Here is a 23592-nt window from a genome sequence, read left to right as displayed (position 1 = left end):
TTACCCTCAACTGTAAAAAATCAAGCCCTTTTCACTCACTGACGACTAAAGACGTCATTTGCATGTTTTTACTGTGTGGGCATCGGAACGAGCCCCTGCGCTGAGAGAACAAACATCTCAGCTCTGAAGCCGATCTTCATCCGCATACGTCACATGCTCAGGAAGCAGAGCATCCGTGTGTTAGGAGATTGTTTTGGGCCTTTCCTGTAAAAAAAGTGAGGCGTGAACCGGAAAAGCTTCTGTCGATCACAATTCAACAACGGATTATGAAAGAACGGATAACGCTCGAAACACGCGGATTCTTCCTGATGTAAGAGGTGAGTCTCCGCTTTATTTTGGTTGCTTTGCGTTGACATTATCCTAGCGCGCAACATTCTGTGGCTCTTAAAAAACCAGTAAAAATGGTGAGAAAGGCTGGCAGCGAAGGCCGTTAGCGATCAGGAACCTGCTGGCAGTGAATGAGTTAAGTAGTTCTCAAGGTTTTCCAGCACCTGTTACTGGTGCTAATAAATGTCAGTGAAGCCTATGCGTATAAATACATGTAGCTTTGCCATTACTTTTCTTCAAATTATTCTTTTAAGTGTTGGTGCTGCTGTAACAAGTGCATGTCCCCACTGTGGGATGAATAAAGCCTCTTCTATTCTATTCTACTCTACAACAGCGTAGATGTAAAGCAACAATACATCTATGTTTAAGATCTATATTTGTATATAATATCTAATTTCCTATAAAAATATGTGCCACAGCCAACTTCAGTTTCGCTCTCTAGCACTGCAAACTGAAAACACAACATTAAAATTCAAGCACCGATAAGAACCCTGAGTTATCCTGAAAAACAGTTTCACATTTGCCAACATCCTGCTTGGACATCTGGGTTTCTGTAGCAACTCTTGAAGCAACACGGCCCGCCCATGTTTCTTCATGTGACTGATGAATCAACTAGAAAATTAATTCCAGCTAGCCGGCTTCTGAACACGTCTTCAGCTTATGCTTTAACACTAAAAGGCTTAAGCTGTCTACATTGAACTGAGCGCTCCAGCCCCTTCCATTTTTTAAGTACCGTACTATTGATCCCGCCTGTGAGCACCAGCGCTCAAACGGATGCAGCGCAGAGTGCCTCTTGTTTATCAAGCTATTTGTTTCATATGTCTCCAATCCTAAAACAGCCCAAACACTTTAAGCTAGTCTAGTCTCATACTGAACTTGAATCATTAAGCAAAACAACTCGGTCATCCTTAAAATGTGAACTCTGGTAATGTTTTCCACCACCCCGACTAATCCTGCTGAATAATCTAGAACGGTTTATCACAATATTACTTTTTGTGACTCACTAGGAAGCCAGAAGGACCCAAACAAGCGGCCCCGGAATGAAAACAACACAACCCTGTTGGATTTCTGCTCTTGCTCAGTGTGTTGTACTCACGTGAGGCAGCAGGTGAAGAAGCGCGTCACCACTGAGCGTGCCCACTGCCAGCGCCACCAGGAAGGTGAGCAGGAACTTGAAGCAGGATTGTTTGAGGATTGGCACCAGAACCACGCCAAGCAGAGACAGCAGGCTGATGACGGTGATGGAAACAAAGCCCCACGTCCAGACCCACACTGAGAACAAGAGTCAGGAAAAGAATGGTTATTTCTCCAGATCTTTTAAAACCTTGGTGTGCTTCTCTCAGGAGGAAAACATTAACAAGCACCTAAAGCAAGAGGCGTGTAGCAATTAAAACAACAAGTAGCAGAACTGTGTACGTAATGGGGCAAACACAAAAACACAGATGCTCAGCTGGGCACTGAAATACCCCAGGGTGTGCGGATCTGACTCCCAGAGGGAGAATTTACTTGACTGGGACAACAAACGGTCCCCTCGTGTTCTCATGTGAAAGCAATTTGAGGCCAGCGAGTTCTCCTTAGACAACCTGAAGGATCTATCCGGGATATGAGGAGTCACAACGTCACCGCCGCTGTCTGGAGCCAGATCATCGGTGACCTTATAGATGTAGAAAGGATTCAGAGTAGAACCCAGCAGAGTGAAGACGTAATAACTGGGGCGATATGAGCGCGAGACTCGGCAGCTAGCAGGGGATGACTGGTTGGACTATAAGACACAGAAAGAGAAAGGCAGGCCGGTGACGCTGTGAAGGAGCAAATGTCCATTTCTTTATTTCTGACTCTGACACAGCCTAGGAATGTAGACTAATGTAGCAGAAGTCAAATGTTTTTCTGTGCTGGTTGGTCTAGCCACGCTTCATGTAGCCTCAGCAGGTCTATCGTCGGCTCGACTGATGGCGCTTACACGTCAGCGTCAGGTACGGACCTGAATTTGGTTTCACACATGGGTCAGACATGTGTTCTTCTTACCGAGGTGACTCTTTTTCCCAGACCTTCTCCCGAGCAGTGCGACTGGGACCAAGGTGACACTACGGACTAATTGGTCAGCTGAAATGAGTAGCATCAGCCTGCGGGGGTTTTCCGCATGCGTGACTCATTTTCATTCTGGATGTTGTTGAGTAAACTTGTCACGGAGTTGCCGCTCAGTGGGAACGGGACAAGAGAGAGAGCTGTGCTTGTTCAGAGTCTCCAAAAGCAACACAGCTCATGCCCGCCTTTCCCGTGCGTATTAAATACCGCCCACAGGCTCAGGATTTCCACATTTCTTAGAACGGGCCAATCACAGTGCTGTATCTTTGTAGAGAGATGTTGAGCGGCTTTAGTGTCACTACAGCAGAGCTGTGAGAGCTAAACAGCACAGATGGCATCAGCTCAAAAATGGATCTGGCATCAACTTTTGAGAATTTAGCATGAATGAGTGTTTAATTTGAACCTACATAGTTCCAGCTAATAAAACAACAATAAATAAATAGTGTGTCCATGTTCATAAAGAGCAGGACTGGGCTTTATGGAGACATGCAGATGGAGGTACTTCATCTTCCACTTCTTTCATGGTGTATGGCGGACTGCCCCCGCTGACTTCTGTCACAATCGATGCGTCACATTGTTTGCTGATTGGTTCTAATGCTGTCCATTTATGTGTAGATCTTTAACCGAGCTCGGTCTATGGGGCTGGCCAGACTGCAAATTTACATATACACGATCTGTCGTGGTGAAGAGAGAGCTGAGCCGGAAGGCAAAGCTCTCGATTTACTGGTCGCTCTACGTTCCTACCCTCCCCTGTGGTCACGAGCGCTGGGTAGTGACCGAAGGAACGAGATCGTGGACACAAGCGACCGAAATTAGTCTTCTCCGCAGGGTGGCTGGGCTCTTTTTTACAGATAGGGTGAGAAGCTCAGTCATCCAGGAGGGGCTTGGAGTAGGGCCGCTGCTCCTCCACATCGAGAGAAGCCAGTTGAGGTGGCTCAGGCACCTAGCTAGCATGCCTCCTAGACGCCTCCCTGGTAAGGTTTTCTGGACACGCCCAACTGGCAGGAGACCTAAAGGAGGACCCAGGACCCGCTGGAGGGACCGTCTCACGGCTGGACAGGGAACATCTTAGGATTCCCCCGGAGGAGCTGGTCCAAGTGGCAGGGGACCAACCCTGGATAAGCGGAGAAAAATGGATGCACGGCCTACCAGAATAGCTATGGCGTCTACAGGAGACAACGCAAAAGCCAGCTGGTTTGCAGCAGATCTGTCTGAATGAATGTTTTTATGTTGTTTTGCACGAGAACGGAACTTTTCTGTGGAGGATGCCAGTCCAAGTGTCCTGGTGATGACATGACGCCTAAAGCAAAAACATGATGGGAAACTTTTTAAATCCTTTTAGTACTTTAATAGTTTTTGTTTATGTGAGGCGCCTCGTGATTTGTATCTTAAGAGGCATTATATAAAAGATCGTTATCTTTCTTTTTTCTTTCTGTGGCATTTTCCCTTCAAGGCCGTCATCATGGGACACAAATCCTGAAAGGAAAAGTAAACAATCAATTAAACTGCCAGTCTGGCACAGAGCCATCGTGACACCACACACGTTTGTTTAAAAGGATCAGCTGTTGTGCTGGGTCCTTCCCAGCTCACGTTACGTTGAAGGACCTAACATGGCGCTCGTGCAACGTGCACTTTTCCCACTTCTTAGGCTTTATTAGCGGCAACAATACATCAGACTGTGTGGACTTGTTCTGCTGCTCTGTGGGGGTTCCTGTTCAAAGAAAAATGTTTTGCTCCAAGTTCACAAACATATTTTACCTAAACAAGTTGTCCATTATTGTACCTACTTGGCGAACATAATTCAATCTTTCATTATTAGAAATAACACGCCACGCGGAGCTAGAGGGGAAAAACTAATGAGTGTGAAATTACACAGACCAAACACTTTCTCCTCTCTTCAGGTGCTTCAGATGATCAGAAGCTTCTACCTGACAGGTGGTCTTAATAAAGGCTCAGTCATGCTATTGCTGCTCCATTATCCTGCTGCAGGAGTGTTTAAAAAGCTTCTCTTATGGCTGCTCTCTCTTCACTCCAATTAGAGGTGGAGAACACTTCTGCACAATCCCACACCAGAATGCATCTAAATTCAGCAAAAACTTAATATTTCTTAAAAGGCGTCTGATAATTATCCGGACGGCTCCCCAGGCCATTTGTTCATGTTTTCGTATCTGAAATGCTGAATAAGACCTAACAACAAGCTCCATCGGAGGCTAATTATCCTCTCTAACTGCATTTATCTAAAGAAAATAATAATAAACGCATTTTAAGTTTGTCTGAGACATCATAAGAACACAGGGCAATGCCCTAACTTTGATCTCCATTGCATGGCCAGTGATGGGAAATTATTCATGTTCAATATTAAATAGAAACCAGCATCAGATGAGATCATTTAAAATATACCTAAAAGCATAATTTCTAATAAGAAAATGTCACGACTGATAAAAAATGAAGCTACAATCCTAATAGTTGTTTGGTTTGAAAGCGAAGGAACAGACTTTTTGTTAAATTTGACACCCAACAAGTGTCAAATACCAAAATCCAACAAGAAAACATGGTTTTGAGTTCTAGGAGCCTTTAAAGGCTCTTTAGCTCAAGATCATTTAAAGGACACAACATCAGCCTCATAATTAAGGACTAACCATACATTTAGATTTTCTTTTCTTACACTTTGGCCAAAATCAAATTGGAGCATTTTGAAGGACTTCAGGCACCCACAGAACCCCGTTTCTCATCATGCTTTTGTCTTACAGTTACGACTTCATTTTCACCGCGCCCTACAAAGCAAGACTTTTTCCAGCTGGCTGCTTTCCTATTTGTCGCCATCAGACCGAACACGGTGCAGCCCTGAGAGGCAACTGTATATCAGCCAGACAGTCCATCACCACATCACTGCAGGTCCCCCACACTCATGCAGCTCATCTACTTCTCCAGCTCATTACCTTTATTCAGGTGCAGTTTGGTGTGAATGCCCTGGCGAAGGTGTGCAGGAGGCTGCAGCGAGGGGATCTGAAGGCGGTGATAAAGGAACACAAGAGACGAGGAGGCCAACTGGTCTGTGGCTTCTCTCCAATTACGCATCTCCTGTGAGCCGTGGCTCAGAAAAATGGCCCACGGTGTCGCTTAGGCTCTCCTAATTGGCACAGTGCAAAAGAAGAGGGGGGAGTGGGGACCAGGGAGAAGGAATGGCACATTTTCTGAGGTCCCCCATGAAGGCCAGCAGGAGGTAGATGAGAGGCAGCTCTGCAGAGTTTCCTGATGTCTGCGGTTGGATCTCGGTGCAGCATTTCTGAGAATCTACCGCCTCTAGTTTTCCCACTAATGAGGAGCCATCGCTGCCCTTTTGACTTGTTTGTGCTGTCTTCCTCGTCATCATTACCATTTTTATGGCTATTGTGAGCAGTGGCATGCTGCTGCTTGGGGAACATGTGATGCAGGTTTCTCCAGAGGGGACTGAGTTTAATAATTGAACATCCTCACAATTGAACTTAAGTGCCTGCTGCTTTATTTCATCCAAACTCAAGAAAAAAAAGTTTAAAGTGCAAGTTTCTTGCAGTTCCAATGATTATCTGTCAGTAAAAGTGCCCTTTCTACCTCTGATTCTAATTAAATTAAGCCTCGCAGAACATTTCATGACCCCAAACTTGCGGTGCTGTCCAATGTTTACACGGATAAGTCCACGGCTACTTGTTTGCTTTGCATAAGTTTTAATTAAAACTAAAACACAAACACATACAGAAAGAAAAGAACTTAACAGGTAGATCCTCAACAGCTTTCAGACCAGTCATTCAGGCTCACAAACACAAGTCTGGAGTGGTTTATGATCATAATTTGATTCATATAAGAACTTTATGGTTTTATCAGTTTCATTTCATAACCTGTGACTCATTAACTTTAGGGCAATGCGATTTTCAAATGCTCGTAAATGTAGAGACAAGGTGAGAAGTCCCGGTGAACTTCACACCGAGTCACTTTCATTTACTGATGCATCGATAGACATTTTCAAATGGAATACGAGAACTAATAAATGTCATCCTTGCCAATAATTTGAAATTGTTCTATTTTTATAGGAACATTTTCTAGAAAAAAGCTCACTTACACAATCAGAATTAATTCCTCAAGACAGCAGAAGAGTTTCAGGGCACCCATCTGGGTGTTTACAGTTCATTTTAAATTGGCACCAAGCTCACAATGACCCAGCCTATCTGGTTATTTTGCTCTTGTTCTTCTGTTTTATGTGGCTTGGATTGATGCAGGTTACTTGGCAGGAATATTTGCCCCTTGACCCTTTGCACGCTACTCATGGGAATGCCTGTTTTGCCATGATGGATGTGAAAGTGTGTATGTCCATTTAAGTCCAAAACAAGCTAGTTTGTAGCTTTATATCGCTTTTATTTTGGTGATTTTTATGGTACAATGGTGACAGGTTGCTGCACGGTTGGCTCCTCTAACAGACAAGGAACTCGTCTTTATACTGAATAACTTTGATGGAGACAAGATGGCGGTGAATCAAACAGAATACCGGTCCTCAAAGTATTTGTGGATTTGCAGGAATCACTTTGTGCTGGGTAAGTTGATTTTAGCATGATGAGCTTCGCCATATGCGGTATCGACCCGCCCCGGTGTGACAGTAGCAGCTGAACTCGGTCACCCAGCTAGCGACAAAAACACTGGTGGGGATCCGGACTGGATCAGCTCCAGTCTAAAGAGAATGTTGTTTATCACATAACTTTATAAATCCAGTGGGGTCCTGCGGGATGAGGTGGGTGATGGGGTGGAGGGTCTGAGTTTGGAGTATCTGGGTGTTCCCTGGAGGTGGGTTCACTGGGAGCGTCTGGGGCTGGGGGGCTGTTGCCCCCCTTTGGTGGTGCTTGTGTTGCCTCGGGGGGTCGACTGCTGGCGGTTGTGAGTGGAGCCCCTTGGGGGTCTTGGTGGTGGCCATGGGTCGCTGCCTGGCAGCTGCATTGCCCCTGAGCAGGTCTGGGTGGGAGAATGGGGGCTCGGGGTGGCCGGCCCCGTGTGGGGATTTGGGCGGGGCCTTGGGGGTAGGGTCCTGACATGTATGCTGCCGGGAAGAAGGCCGGAACATGCAGCAGTGCCTGGCCCGGGCTCAGGGGCCTCAGGTAGACCTTGGCTCCTCTGCTGTTCCATCACAGGGGAGGGGGATGTCCAGGAGGGGGAGGATCCAACCTTACCTGGATGTCCCATGTCTTATATATTCTGGAAGTTGTGCAAATGCAGGGATGGGAGCAGATATTCTGCTGGGGTGGGGCTGGGTTGATGGCCTCGGACTCCGTGAGGCTCTGTGATGCTGCTGCTTTGGGCCCTGGCAAGATGGGCTGGGGTCTCCATGCCCTGGGTGGCATTTTGGCAACAGAGGTGCCTATTGGGGCCAGTGGGGGAGCTGGCTCCCTGGAGGGTTTTAGTCCAACCAGTCATTCCTCCCCATCCCCGCATATTTTTATCCTCCTGCTCCCTCACATCATCACACAAACATGCACATAGGACCTTGAGGGGTGGACAAGTCAAGGGGTGCAGGTATGGACCCCATTTCTGCATTCCTGTGGAAACCTGCCCCCCCAATTTCATTTGCACCTTATACACTTCCACCAACAACATTCCACGCAAACACACACTTAGGGCCATGGGAGTGAGCACACTCAACGGCACTTGGCAGGGGGATTTCTCAGCCTCATCCCAAGTGCCGGTGCCCACTTCCAATTTTAAACTGCACTTAGACACTGAGGGCTGTGGGTGCAAGTGTGGTGGGGTGGTGGCATCAGCTGGCATAGGCCAGACAATGCCCGCAGTGCCCGCTTACCACAGCCATGGAATACACCTCATCAACACACACTAACACCATATTGGAGCAGGCGGAGGGAGACTAGGGGTCTTAGCACACCACTGTTGTCGCTTGGCTTCCTGGGGCTGGAGGCTAGGAGGGAGAGCTAGCCGTCTGGTTGGGGTCTGGGGTGGTGGATTGCTGTGCTCAGCATTGGGCGGGGGAGCCTGCTCATCAGCACCCCAGCAGAAAGGGTCGAACTCTGGGAACCAGTGATGGTTGTACACCATGTGCAGCAGTACCGGGACCAGAGTGAATAGGGTGTGTATGGGGAGCATGAGTGGGTGTACGGCGTGCATTTTTGTAAGTCTTGGGTTGTATGTGCATGTGTGAGCAAGAGGGAGGGAGTGTGTGACTGTGTTTGTGTATGACTGTATATGTCAGGTGGGGTCTTTGACTCCTCCCATCTCCTGGGACTTCTTTTGATGCTATAGATCTTCGTCTCCCCTCCCCCTGCCACACCTGGTGTGGAGTGCGGTGCCTTGGTCTGCCTGAGTGTTCATGGCTCCCGGGTCAGGGGGTTTAAGGCGTCTGCCTGATCAATCCCGGTGGCTGCCTGGTGGCATCTGGGTCCCTGGGCTCTGCTGGGTTCCCGGTGGGGGTGGTCACCCCTGGGACCCGGGCTCGGCCGGCTAGGGGGTGGGAGGCTTCAGGCGAGCCTGTGGGCTTGCCACTGATATCTCCTGGGACTCTGCCGGCTGCTGGTTGTGGCCCCCCGGGGCAATCCTCTGCGCCTCTTGAGGGGGGCAGGGGCTTTTCTGGTCGCAGTCTCCTTGGGGTTCCTGTGCTCTGGGGCAGCGCCTGGATCTCTGGGACTTAGAGCTCCCTCCATCTACTGCACATCTTTGGGGGGCGGATCTGTGGTCCCTCACACACTCTATTGGACGCTCCTATAGAGAAACCTTACATAAACTAGCGCGTGTACACACAGGTGCTCACATGGTGCTCTCAAAAGTATGGGCTTGGGCACGTTCAACACATGTCTTAAGGCTTTGGTTGGCACTAAACGCACTGTGACTTATTACCATGTGATTATATATTTCTTCATCAAGTTGACACAGTGATAGCTTGCTCCTGTTGTATTGTTGTGTAACCCTTTTCTGCAGGTCTAGAAGCAGACTCTTGTTCATCATTGATTATTTCTGTAGACCCCCCCCCCCAAAAAAACAATAACAACTAGAACTGCAAGCAGTTATCAACGGGTTCCAAGCCACCAGCGCCAGTCGCCCACCCGCCCCCGCCCTCAACTTCCCCACTCCTCACGCAGCCCCGCCCCAAAGACACGTTCTCCCGCCGGCGTTCCGTCCTATTTTTAGGGTGCAACGAGACTGTTTTTCAGCCCTCTTTCTGAGGGGGTCTGCTTCAGGCTGACCATGGCCAACATTCCCCCTGCTGACAGCATATTCACACCTTCCACTAGAGCAAGCCTCTGATTGGTGGGTAGGATCAACCCACATGGGCTTATGGCATGCTCAATTCATTCTCATTTATTATCATGCTGATTACCTAGAACCTAAAAATGTCTCTGACTGCATTCCTTGCATACCTAAGCAAGGATGTGTGGAATCAACCGGGCCAAGCTGGGGCCATCTGGAGCTATCCGGGCAGGGTCGACCAGGTACAGATGGGAATGGCTCTAAAAGGTTGAAGGATCGATCCCAACTCTGACCAGAATATGACATAAGCTCCAGTCTACCAAGTTAACACAACCTGAAAATCTTAGCTTCTTACATGCAAATATTGATTTTTAGGAAATTTTTCAAATTTGAAATTTTAAATGATCATAAACCACGCCCACTTTGATCAATCATTACCATATTGATGTTGTAGTCTTACGACTCTATAATAATGACAACCACTAAGTTTCGTGTAGATCCATTTAGCCAGTTAAGCAGTATAATTTCTTCCTCTTTATAGCGCCCCCTATTGTTGAATCAAGCTGAAAATCAAGATCCACTTGAATTGACCTTAGGTATGGTGATTATGAATAGCTTTGAAAAATGTCCAAATCTTTTGAAGTTATGCTAAAAAACAGTTTCATTCCCCAAAAATTATTTTAAAAAATCATATAAAAACAAATAAGCAAATTATCCAAAATCCCTTCACATCGTTTGGTCAGCCGCTCCTCCTCTCTTGTCAGGGAAAGTAGTGATGTGATTGTGTTGTACGGCCGGGAGGAGTTAACGAAAGTACGTTTGACTTACTATGCAAATTTCTACTAATTAGCATAAGTTTAGATAATTTTTTTAAATACTCATCTAAATTTGACTGAATCAATAAACATACTGGATGAGACCATGTACAACAGCGCCATCTATTGGAAAAAATTCTAATTTTTTCTGTGATTGTAGATGTCACTATGACTGATTTGATTTGTAACTTTCTGTACAGAATATATATTTTTCATGAGTAAATGGGCGAAAACTTTTAAAGCCTATTTATAGCCTATAAGCCACGCCCACTTTTAAATCATTTTCGAAATATAGCGTAAGGGTCCAATGATAAACATATCTGCCAAGTTTTGTGGAAATCCATCAAGCCGTTTTGCTGAAACAAACTTTTTGAATCTTTAGCGCCCCCTATTGGTGAATCCAAACAAAATTGCGTAGATAGGGTTTACCGCTCATACTTTGTAAGGTTCTAGAGTCTCATCATTTTATCTTGAAAATTGTTGAAGATATAATCAATTAGGACATGTGCTAGCTAGCGCACTGAATTTGACATGGTGTCATTAACCCAATTTTCAATAATTCCGCGTTTTTCTTCATCACAACCACTTCTCATCCTCCATATATCATATGTTCAAAGGTTGAAGTTGAGTCGACGAAAAATGACGAATAGGTGATTAAAACTAAGTTTTGCGTTTTTTGAGATCTAGCAAAAAATCTAGTTAGGCAGAAATGGGCGTGGCCAATACAAAAAAGATGCAGAATCATCCAAGGATCATGTCCATATAAAGTTTTTTGACTGTAGGGCCTATGGTTTGGGAGCTAGTAGCTCAAACGTATTCACCTCCGCAATAGCGCCACCTAGGTGACTCGTGGTCCAAATTTTCGAACTTGAGTAGCGGTCAGGATTGTCTATCAGACTGCCATATCAGATTTTTCCTGGCAATTTCAGGCTCTTGTCCCCATACAGTATTAGCGGAGAAGAAGAATAATGAAAAATCCGTAGAAAAACAATAGGGTTCCAATGCCCTTTGGGCTTGGAACCCTAATAAAGTTTTAAGTATCAGGCGTGACATTAAAAGCAGACGCTTTGATGCTCCACCTGAGAATAAATCTGTAAGGCTTGTCACCAGCATTCAGACATCAATTCAGTTTGCTTCGCAGCCAGACAGGACACAGAAGAATAAATAAATAAATAAATAAATCCAGTGGGGTGAATTCTGGAAAAGTCGGCAACCTGGCAAACACAGCAGCAGGGACAACATAAGCTAGCGTTTGTAAACTAGCTTACACTAAACTTTGGTAAACACCGCTATAAGCCCCAGCTAGGTTTGCTACATCTCCCAACAAGTGAACTGGGCTTGAACTAGCAGAAGAAAGTCCAAACTGGCCAATTTGCTGACTGTTCGACACTCCCGTAACGCCCACCATGGTGGACCCACATGATCAGTATCTGGTGGTGTAATATCGGGTACGACACACAGGGTGGGTGCATCCCTACTTTCACTCGTTTTTGAATGTGATCTTAACACTATCTGAAAAACGCACATACCTAACCAGAGTTTCCCAAACTTATGGATGCAGGAAAACCCTGAGGACAATGATATATTAACTGCCACAGCAACTAAAAGTGTAAACTGTGAGGAAAAGATACAAATGCTTACAGCCTTCCACATAATCCATTAAAAACCGCTGGATGTGATGAGAAGCCCTGATTATCCTCGGTTCTCCCTTATTCGATGTTTTACTAGTGGATCAAAGCCTGGCTGGATCAACCACAATACCCATCCCTCTCTACTACATTACATTTCCTGTCTATCGACTCCTGCTGACGACCATTAGCTATGCACATTCAATCAGACTCGAAAATGAAACCAACAAGTAGAACTTTCTATATCCAGAACCAACAAGGAACCCTGCTGTAACAACCCATTACAGCAGCTGGCATAAAAAAGCATTTTGAATGAATTCGTAATGCGTTTCTGACACAATCACCATCTTCTGTTCATAAATGAATTAAACACAACCTGAAGGGTCATCAACATTTACAAAATCTAAAGACTTCCATAAAAGCGCAGCTATGAACGTGCTGCAGGGCATTTTTAAAACGCGTTTTCCTGGAATAAGCAAAGGACATACAAACAAGACCCTAAAGATGGAACCGCGTGGATCAGAGTTGAAAGTAAACAGGAAATGCACGTGTTGTTATCGACCTAAAACCCAAGAAACTATCTTCAAACTAAAATCTCTTCAGGTCTGCAGCCTTAGATGAGATTTTCTTTTATCTTTTATGCCAATCAATGCCTGAGGTGTGTTGCCGGTGAAGATGTTGTCCGTGGCCTATTGACTGACACCACACAACAACGATCTATTGATCAAACAAACAGGCTGGACTGTGATGAAAGACTAATGGGTTAAAAGGCACTGCTTCTTCTTATCTTCTGTCAAAGTGCTGGTTTGAAGCAGAGAACTGGTCAGATCAGAAACGCTGATGCTTTGTGTAAGCCCCAAGTACACACTAAGGATAAATGCCTGCTTTTCCATTCATCCCCGTCATTATATTTCAGGAAATGCCATGAAAGACCCCTATTTGTTATATTTGCCAAAGTTCCTATAACAGTCTCAGGTGACGAGTGCATAACAAAGGGTCCTACCAGAGCTGACGGACTCCAGGGCCTCCTGCTCCACCTCCATCTGGTGGTAATGGCGGATACAGACACGGCTGTCTATCTGGTACAGTAGGGCCGGGCACAGGTAGGTGAACTGGCTGGGGGAGATGAGGGCTTCAGGGTGCAGGCCGTAGTAGGAGAGGAGCTGGGTGAGGTTCAAGCACTGCATTAAAACAATAAACAAGGAAAAACTATCAGCCATGATGAAAATGTACTGAAACACGTACTAGAGGCTTTCCACTGGAAATGAGAAGCAAAAGTCACGCCTGCTTGGAACATACTGAAACCAACCACAAGACCGAGCTGAAAGGCTTAAATGGAGATTATGAATATTATTTTCTATTGATCATTAATAATAAACATAAGTTTCATAAAGCGCCTTCAACAACAACTCAAAGACACGTTTTAAAGATGTCACCAAAAGCATCAGAACAAGAGAATTCTCATTTGATCCTCCAGAGTGTTTTAATGAAAGCGGATAAAAAAGCTCAGACTCTTATCCCGTCAGAAAAGGCTTCAGATGGATCTAGAAAACTGCTTCATCTGTAGAGAAACATAACAGAATATAAATCCACAGGAACGTGATCTTTGTCTTGACAGGCTGAGCGCCTACCTCCTCATGCTGGTGAGACAGTCCACCTGCATGTCTGGAGTTCACAGGGAGAGGCGTGACCAGAGCCCCCGGAGCCTCTCTCTTCTCTTTATGAGCGTGGCCATGTTTGTGATGAGGGTCATGACTGTGGTCATGGTCATCAGGTGGAGGTGTGTCAGGGGTTGGGGACTTGTTTGGCCCTTGCTGACCTCTGACCTTTGGCTGCTTTCTGGGCCTTTTAGGTCGACTCCCCGTCGGGACTGGAGACGACGGTTGCAGGCGGGTGGAGGACGCATCTTTGCCTGTATTAATGTGATGAAGGTCATGCTCGTGGTGACCATGAGAGTGAGAGGACACGTCCCTGTGGTGGACCTCTTCATCAGAAGGTTGATGGTTACTATCCTCAGCCTCGCTGTGATGGTGAGTATGATTGTGGCCATGATTTACGGGTTCACCAGAAGCTGGACTTGAGGCCGTGGTGTGGCTGCAGCGTGTTGGGATTTGCTCCGTGTGGGAGTGAGTTTGGGAATGTGGTTTGTGATGGGAATGATCATGGCGCTGGTGATGACGGTGGCCTTCACTGGGAGATGAGTGTGAGTGCAGCCCCTCTTGCAGATCCAGCAGGTCGAGGTGGGCTACGTGGTCGTGGCCCAGCTCCTCGTGATCTGCATCAACCACCTTGACTTCTCCCAGACCCAAGCTAAACAGCAGACTCTGAAATCCCTGGAAATCTAAGCGGTCCCTCTGACCGTAGCGCCTGAACAACTGCTGGATGTAGAAGCGCTGCTCCTCCTCTAAGGTGGCGGGGCTTTTGGAGTTTGGAGACGCGGTGGCAGCTCTTACGTAGGGAGCGTTGGAAATCTGCAGATCGCTGTGCTCATCGTGGTGATGTCCATCACTGTCATGGCTGTGCCCTCCATGGCAGTGGTTGCACTGATGCAAGATGAAGGTGAGCACGCACAAGAGGCAAAACTTGGTATGCACGTGCACTCGCATTGTCTCCTCACGTATGGTCCCCCTGCAAAAACAGAAAAGGAATCCTCTGATCAAAAGGCATGGACCACGTCAGGAGACACGATTTGTGTTCCTGGGGGTCCACCGACAAGATCAGAGTTAAAACATCGCAGCTGTTTCGGAGATGTTTCGGATTCCCCAGGGCCAGACCAGAGCAGAGAAAAACTCATCCCGCCCTGAAACTCTGACATATTACAGGAAAAAAATCATCTCACCTCTAATTTTATGACAAAACCTGTAAAATGTGGCTAACAAGCCTGTAAACAAACAACATTCAAAGCTGGAGCACCTTCATCTCACCATAACAGCCCTAACGACTACACTGAGAAGCATTGTGGCGCAACAGAAACACCCTTCAGAGGCTTGAGTAACAAATTGCTTATTTTCTCTCACTTTAAAAAGCCCGAAGCAGCAATATGATTCCAGTCAAATGATCCTCATAAGGTCTCTTGTGAAGCCTGTGGGTGGCTGAAGCATGAGGAGAGATATAAAGAGAGGTCAGATGAGGAATACGGAGGGATAATGGTGAGAAGGCACGCAGCACAGAGCAGACAAATGCACACTTTTGGCCGCGAGCTTGTTAGTAAAGTTTCTACGGCGGCTCTTTGCGCCATGCGGGAACATAATTGTGCTGCTGTGTAGACCACAGACACTGTTGAAAGCAAACAGGATGACATCTCCTCCTCAGCTGTCAGGACTAGTTACAGCAGAGTGCACACTGCAGCTCTCCGAACACCAACTAAAACATCAATATTTACTACGCTGATTTCTCTCTCGACACCCACGAGGCAGCGAGATGCTGCTGAACCAAAACTCAGAGGGAATTACAATTTAAACTATGTGAAATGATTACAAAAAAATAAAACAGCACAAGCTACATTTTCAGACTGACATGCATGCAACATTTCACAATAATGGATGTGATTAAAACACTTTTCTGACATCAGCCTGAACATCCACAGCACCCTTCTTAGGCTGGAGGACGTCCCGCACTACGATCAGGGCATAAACACGTCACATATCCATTCTTGCTTTGGGGAACGGCTGTAACTAGGTGGCTGATTGCTTTTCTGTGTTTAACTTGTGGCTGAAAACAAACAAAGTCTTCCCATCAACCTCGGTAAAAGGTTTAACCCGAGAAAATGATTAGAAAGACTTGATTAAAGTGAGAACAAAGCACTTTGATTAAGAGTTATCACAGAACGGATCGTTGCCTAAAGAACATTAATGAGCTCATAGTGGAGCTCCTTCATCTAACATATCCAGATCAGAAGTTTGCGATGAGATTTTAGAGCATCGTTAAAAACTATTTTACTTCAAACACAAACAAAAGCTTTTTGTCTAAATTTCCACAAATCTTTGAGAAATTAAAACACAGAATTCCTCAAAGGGCCTCCACTAGAGCAAATGTTTTAGGATATTAGGAAAATATCAGATTGTCTGCTCAACACCGACTTTAAACGAATCTTACCTAAAGGAAAGCTGCCTACCTTCATTTAAGGGTTTCTGGGATCACTGGTGTGTTAAATTCAGTCTGGCAAACCAGAAGGACAGCCCTCTGACCAACGCTGGAGACCAAATGTTGTTGCAAGCCGCCTTCTCTGCTGCAGACAAGACACCGTTTATAAGCACGAGACCGTGGTGACCTATGAACCCAACGGCAGATAGGTTGGGGCAAAACCAGGACCTATTTTTAAGAACACGCCCTCAAAGCTAAATCACAGCCAGCAGTACTTCCTGATGAGACTCTTTGTTGTGCTTGCCCTTTAAAGAAAACAAGCACATCTCTATACACGATGAATTTGAATTGTCCAGTCAAAAAAGAGCAAATAAAATCCGTTCAGGTTTTTTTATATGGAGGCGAGAAACTAAATCACCACCAGTTAAAATCAGAGTCGCAGTCACTGAGGAATCAAGGCTGAAAACGTCTGTTTACATCCCAGATCACGCAACAACACCTCAAAACTATTTCTTTTTAATAACTTTGATGGGGACCGAGGAAAGAAAAAACGAGTTGAGTTTACATCCTTGTCTCTTAGTGCAGCCGACCACGCTGCAAGCTAAAACCATTTCACTGTCAAACCAACTCAATAAAAGGCTACAAACTGGCTTGTTTCGACTACCTTCACTGGAGTTTCTACGGGTGTAAACGGTCTTTTTGCCATCCATCATGGCGAAGGGGGCGGTCACATGAGTGGCGTGACGTCACGTGCAAAGGGTCAATTGGACCACGGACAACGTGACACTCACCCCAACTCTATTCTATTCTATTCTATTTTACTGTCAAAGAAAACACGACTATGTCTTATTTCTAAAGAAAGGACTGAAGTACCTCTATCTGCTCGACTCAAATAAAAATCCAAAGTTGATGCCAACGCTGTTTCAAATGAGCCATTGGCATCTCTGTTGTTCCTCTCCGTTGCATCATCCCGCCCACCAAAACCAACAGAGGGCTGTGAGTGGCCCATCAAACCGCCAGACTGGTCTGACCCGCTGAGGCTTTAACGGAGTGTGGCTAGACCGACATGCAGAGCAGAATCAATTAGCTTTGGCAACTTCTTGTCTAGATTTCTAGGCTAGCTGTACGCATGAACAGGCGCCGATTCCCGGTGGCAGAGGAGTTAGGATCCCGTCTTGTAACCGGAGGGTGGTGGGGTCGAGTCTCGCTGGTTCTTGCTGGTGGTGGTCGGAGAAGCCAGTGGCGCCAGTGTTTGGCTGCCTTGCCTGCATCAGTGCGCCCTAGGGCAGCTGTGGCTACCTTGTAGCTCATCACCAGCGTGTGAATGTGTGTGTGCATGGTGAATGACTGTTTACTTTTTTACCATTTCCACAAGTGTAAGCACAAAGTTGGCAAACTAAAGATAATTCTGTCTACATATTCCAGACACAAGAGTATTCCCCAGCATCTCCATCCCAAAACAAATAAGTCAACTCCGTAAATGGGAAATGTTACAGTTCCTACAGGTGTCGTCTCGTAAAACCACTGCAGTTATTGTTTTAGTTACATTTCATGAATTCAGGAAAACAGCATTTTTTAAAGTTAATGCAAAACACTTCCATCTTTTTTAAAAGCTTAAAACGCTGGAGCCTTACCAGCAGATCAGCTTTCATCGTCCTAAATGTTCTCTCTGTACCAGTTACATGTAAAAAAATAAAATAAAGTGAAATAAAAAAATCTAATTAACTTCCAACAAAAACAATGACCTTTAATTTTAAAGTCTTTATATTACTACTAGCTGCATTGAAACTAATTTAGCTAAGCAAAAAAGTATTTCTACAAGATGTATTTGTACATATTCTGAGGTATTTTACTAGTTTTATAAGTTGTCTAAAGAAACCCTTTAATCGTTTAAAAAAACGCACAAAAAACCCCGAATGACCTCGTAAGCCGCTTCATATGATTCTCACACGACTAAACATGCCTCATCCAAGAATTTAGCCGATGTCTGCAGGGTGCAGACTGAAGATTTAAAACCAAAATAAGGGCCAGGCACACCAGCCATTTAATTCAGCGCCTTGTCTCTATGATCACTACTCAAATACTTTGTTTTTCCTTACATAACAACTTACAGATTTACCGTTACACTAACAAGATGTACTAAAGTAGTTCTAAACCTTCTTTTTGCTTGTGAGCCCTCATCTATCCCTGCATTCAAGTTCTCTTGTGCACACTCAAATGTGCACAAGAGAACAAGAAAAGAATACTTTTCAAATATTTTATATGCAAATTAGTCAGATGGATTTTTTTATAGTGTTAATAGGATTTGATGGCATTTGTAGAAGCTGTTTACAGACTTCCTGGCGTGTGCGTCACATGCAGAAAGTTTGGTTAGTCTGGTGCAACTTGTTCCACGATTATCCAAAACCTTTAGTCATTTTTCACCTAGGAATGTTTTCCACAGCCAACCAAGAGGTAGACAGATGAGTTGATCACTGCTGCATGGCCTCCGTAACAACGGAAATACAAAAAGTGATTCAACTGTAACGTGGACTACTAAAGAAAAAAGCTGATACGAGCTTTTGTAATCTAATGCCGATGCATGCCAGTTACTTGATAACAAGTTTAAGATGATGACAAAATGGGAAAATGCAAAACCTTGACTGATTTTTTTAAAATGTCATTTGAAAAAAAGCCCGTCTGAGCTTCTGCGGAAGAAATGAAGTGAGATTTAAAGCTATGCTGATAAAATGGCAGAATAACTTTCAAAAGTTTGTACAAAGAGAGGAGTTACAGCACAGCGGGTTCTTGAGGCAGAAAAATAAATGTCAGCAGAGCAGTTTTTCACAGAAAGGCCAAAGGCACAGGAAAGAGGGCAGATGTAAGCTGCCACATGGACTCAACTTTCAGCAGATGGTCTGAGAAAATCTCCAACATCTGAGGATGGAGTTCAGGAGAGCAACGAGCACGGGGCAACAGCTCAAACTACATAAATGACGATAAAGAAAGCTCAGAGACGAGCAGCTTTCTTGAATTCATGAAACAGTAATGTTGCACATCTATTAACGCCTGCAGCGCATACCATCGCACCCACAAAGACTGCATTAAAGCACAGCTTGTGATTCGAGATGAAGAGTTGTCAGCATGTGGAGAACCATCAACAATTACCTGAGAATAAAGGTGAAAACAGGGAGCGTGGTAGAAAGCTGTCGGGTTGAAACAGCATTGTTCCTATTGAGGGTCGAATATTCAAACACGGCTTCTTCAAGTTCTAACAACAACTATTTGATTGAGTACTTGAGTCATAGTTTATCTCAAAATACTAAAAGACCTTTAGAAGTAAACCTCCACCTTGTCCACAAAGCCTTTATCGGTCTGTCAGGAGTCGATTGTACGATACGCTGTATGATAATTACCCAGCATCCCTCTGGGGCTGGGGTGATACTTCAAAAATCTGCCAACAGACCAAAACTCCTCTAAACTTTAAATAAGCTAGAGAACAACAAACAATCACATCAACTACAGCTTTTCTATTCGAAGCAGTAGAGTCAAGAGAGAATCTAAAGGCTGCAATAAAAAAGTGACGTGGGATGTTTGTGGTGAGACCCAGGTGCCTGGCTGATGCTCTGTGGCCTGGAAACACATTCATTATAACGCACAAGTGTAAAGGACAGCATGGCGACAAACACAACCATTAGCTGAGGAACACATGACAAAGTAATAACACGCTGGCAACACGGCGGTGGAAAAGGATGCTTACCTCTAATCCAGAATAAAACCAGAGAGCTGCAGCTCACGCCGGCTCTAACATTTGTAACAGGTTGACCGTCTTCAGGAATTTGTATCCAGTGACTTAACTCATTTGCATGGGGGGGGGGGGGGGTACATTTGAGCAGCGGACTAATCACCTGACCAGCCGCTTTTGGTGCAATTACATAAGCTACATGTGCCTTGTAGGTATGACTTTCTGCACATTACAGCGTTTAACACAAGTGTGCATGAGCAGCGTGTAAGTCATATGCAATGCAGTCTAAAACGGGCTAAATAAGTTAAAAATCATTTTAAATCAGAATGCATCCATGACTTGTTTAAACTGGTATAATCTCACAATGCTTTATGAACCTTTTAGCTGGTATACATAAAGATTTCCCTGGGCGAGTTTATAGGGTCTTCTCCTCGGTCAGGAATGGTGCACGTCACGTTTAAGGGACTTGTGACTTGACTCAAGGAGAATGTCCACAACTTGCACTTGGATTTGCAACGTTAGGACTTAAACTTGGACTTGCGGCACATCAACATGTGACGTATTCAACATGTCCAGAGAGAGAGTCTACACGTACTGTGCATTGTACAATTAGTTTTACAGATTTTTTTCTCAAAATCAAGAAAAAGCAGCTCTAGATTAAAATTATTGGCCAACAGAAGGAGGACAACAGAAGACAAGACTGGGAAAACAATGCCCTCATGCTACCACGTAGCAGCATGTGCCTAAATTAAACAACATGATAGATGGTAAATGGCCTGTATTTGATATAGCGCCTTCTAGAGTCCTAAACCCCCCCAAGGTGCTTTACAACACAACCAGTCATTCACCCATTCACACACACATTCACACACTGATGGGGATGAGCTACGATGTAGCCACAGCTGCCCTGGTGCGCACTGACAGAGGTGAGGTTGCCGTACACAGGCACCACCGGTCCCTCCGACCACCACCAGCAGGCAAGGGGGGTAAATTGTCTCGCCCAAAGGCACAACGACAGCGACAGACTGAGCGGGGCTCGAACCTGCAACCTTCCAGTTACTGGCCGAGCTCTCAACTCCTGTGCCACCCTTCGACTTGCAAAGGCATTGGGAAGTCGTGGTTATTAAATTTGTTCACTAATCTGACCTAATATAACAAGCTAACATTAGCATCGGCTACTTGCAATTAGGACAACAGCAATTTCACTTTTCTGGGTTCAAATGAACAAATGTTGCCCTGTAGGACCTGGTGATTTGACTCGAATTGGATTCCCATGTGACTTGGACTTTCATTTGGACTTATACTGAATAAAGGAGCACTAGTAGTTTGCATTGATGCTTTTGAGAGGTAAATTCATTTCAAGAACCAGTTTTACCACACTAAAATGTTCAAACTTTGCCCTTAAACCAAGTGCCAACTCCTCAGATGTTGGTTCTAGTGACGACTCAAAGCTGCGTCAATCTCAACATGTCTGCCCACAAAGCCCTGAGCACCAGCCTCCAACACAAAATTACCTCCACCACCACCTATAAATACTACAAACACACACAGGCAAGTTTAACCAGAAGACTTGGAGTATTATTCCACAAAACATCACAAATCATGGTCCTGGGCCTCGCCGCGCTGTTTAACATTCAGTCAGTGATAAACAGCATTAGTGTCGGGATGGTGTATGTGGAGAAGACAGTGGCCATTATGCGCTCGACAAAAATAGTACCAAACAGGTCAGCATTTCCAAAGATCTTATTACAAGCTGGTTGTTGGCAACCACGGTGTTGGTTGTTGAGGTGCGTTATACTTAAAAAACAAGCAACCCTTTATTATAACAGATTTTTATTATCCGGGCGATTTTAATCCAGCACAATCAGAGGATGAGACAGAAAGGCCAATGTATGCGCAGGGACAAAGTATCACACCAGAAATGTTAATGAAATCAGCAAGTCTAATTCAAACACTCAGACACAAAAGGGATTTTTTTTTAATCTCTCCCTCTCTCTAAACCTTTGATCACCCACTTCCTATTGATTAAAATGACCAGGCATCCACAAGGACGATTTATTGTAAAAAATAAAATAAAAAAAGAACATTTTTCCTAACCAATACAAACTTTTGATGTCATATGTGCTAGCTGGATTAGCTTTATCATCTTCCACCTTAACCACACCAACACCCTAATGCAAACTTGTCTTTTTTGTTCACATAGCCTACACCAAGTCATGCAGAAGTTTAGCAAACTCAGTTGAGACATAATTTCAAACACCAAATTAAAGCCCTGTGTGTATTTTCAACACGTTTGGTCTCACTGTAAAACATATAAACTCACGAGGTCCCATGTGTGTTTGCTGAACCCACATGCTCTTTTCCAGCACTGCCAAAACTTCCCAACCAACATGTTACTGGTTAAGATGTAAATCTTGAGAATTCAGCTTTTCTTCTTAACAAAGCAACACTGATTCATTTAGTCCTGTAGGCATTTATAAAAGCACAGAGAAACAACTGAAAAAACTACAGTCCACTCTGGAGCTGACACATAATGTGGTGTTTGTATGCAGAGGCTGCAAATAAAGTCTCCTGATTAGGCTCAAGTCTTAAAGGATAACATATGTATAATATAAAGAGCTTTATTTTACCTTAGTAAGTACCAAACATGAAAAATGTGCAATGTGTTCCATTTCTCTGAAAAGATCTTTGTCAAGTCTGAGGAAATGATGCTGATAGTACAGACCGGGTCATCGAGGCTAGGGTTTGTGGCAAAAAACTGGTTACAAAAACAAAAACACTGCTACTCCTAACAGAGACTGAAGGTTTAAAAATAAACGTTCTAACAGGTTTTGAATGTACAACAGTTAAAGCTGTTATGGTAAATTTGGGAAAAATAAATCTTAAAAACTGTTTTCATGTTGTAACGTTCTAGCACAGTGCAAGCTATAGAAATATAGTCGAGAGTTAAAAAATGGAAACAACAATAAAGTGACTCTTTCACGTTTGTGTGAAAACCTCAGCCTATAACAAAGCTTGGACCAATGACCAATGACTGGACCATCCAGTTGTCGGTCTCGCCGAACCACCGCACTTCCCTGGGTCCTCCACGCATCACACACTCACGTATTTAGCACCAGAACGCCACTGGTGTGAGAGGTTCTCCGCTCAGTAATATCAGAGGAGAAATAGCCGGCTGCTACCTGTACAACTTAAGGACACACTACCAGAGTCCCAAAAAGAAAAACATCATTTAAAGTCCTGGACAACAAAAGACGTTTGGACCTAGAAAATGGCGACTGGTGTTTAGAACTATCTCGTTTCCTTCTGGCAATGAAGGTTTCTGTTTCCAGTGGACAAGGAACTAGGGAAGATACACGAGGGGAGGGGTGAGTGTTCCACGATTTTGCATTCAAACCATTCATTTTTGAAGAAAACCCAATTGAAGATTGCTGCCAGGCAACTGACATTTCCAATTTTGCAAATACTGAGCTAGAAGGGTGTGGTGGTAGCTGACAATCGTTTATAACACAATGAATACCAACAGATCATAAGATATATTTTGGGATTCAGTGAAATTGCACACATTAATGTCAAGATTAGAGAAAAAATACCTCCAAATCCTTCATTTTTAAAATACGTTTAAAACTGGCATAAAAATGTGATGGTTATGTCCATTCTGTTAAGAAAGACAGAAAACTATCTTGTATCGCACCTCTCACGATGAAAATCACGA

The 23592-nt window shown here is 44.6% G+C and overlaps 1 protein-coding gene across 3 annotated transcripts in view; it reads right to left on the bottom strand.

Moving 5' to 3' along the window:
- Positions 1 to 23592, bottom strand: part of slc39a10 (solute carrier family 39 member 10) — a 43198-nt gene that overhangs the window by 8317 nt on the left and 11289 nt on the right. The window contains exons 1-4 of one of the 3 annotated variants that reach the window (XM_015965498.3): positions 16166 to 16659; positions 13702 to 14698; positions 13074 to 13251; positions 1424 to 1599 (exon numbers count right to left, since the gene is read on the bottom strand). In XM_015965498.3, the coding sequence (XP_015820984.1) occupies positions 1424 to 1599; positions 13074 to 13251; positions 13702 to 14676 (1329 nt within the window). In that variant the 5' untranslated portion in view covers positions 14677 to 14698; positions 16166 to 16659. Of the gene's footprint in view, positions 1 to 1423; positions 1600 to 13073; positions 13252 to 13701; positions 14699 to 16165; positions 16660 to 23592 lie in introns of those variants that run through there. The other 2 variants (XM_015965497.3, XM_015965496.3) reach the window with 2 other exon arrangements.

Source organism: Nothobranchius furzeri, chromosome 14, assembly GCF_043380555.1.
Source record: "Nothobranchius furzeri strain GRZ-AD chromosome 14, NfurGRZ-RIMD1, whole genome shotgun sequence".
Lineage (NCBI taxonomy): Eukaryota > Metazoa > Chordata > Actinopteri > Cyprinodontiformes > Nothobranchiidae > Nothobranchius > Nothobranchius furzeri.
Note: the sequence above shows the minus strand (reverse complement) of the source record. Positions and strands in the feature narration are given on the sequence as shown.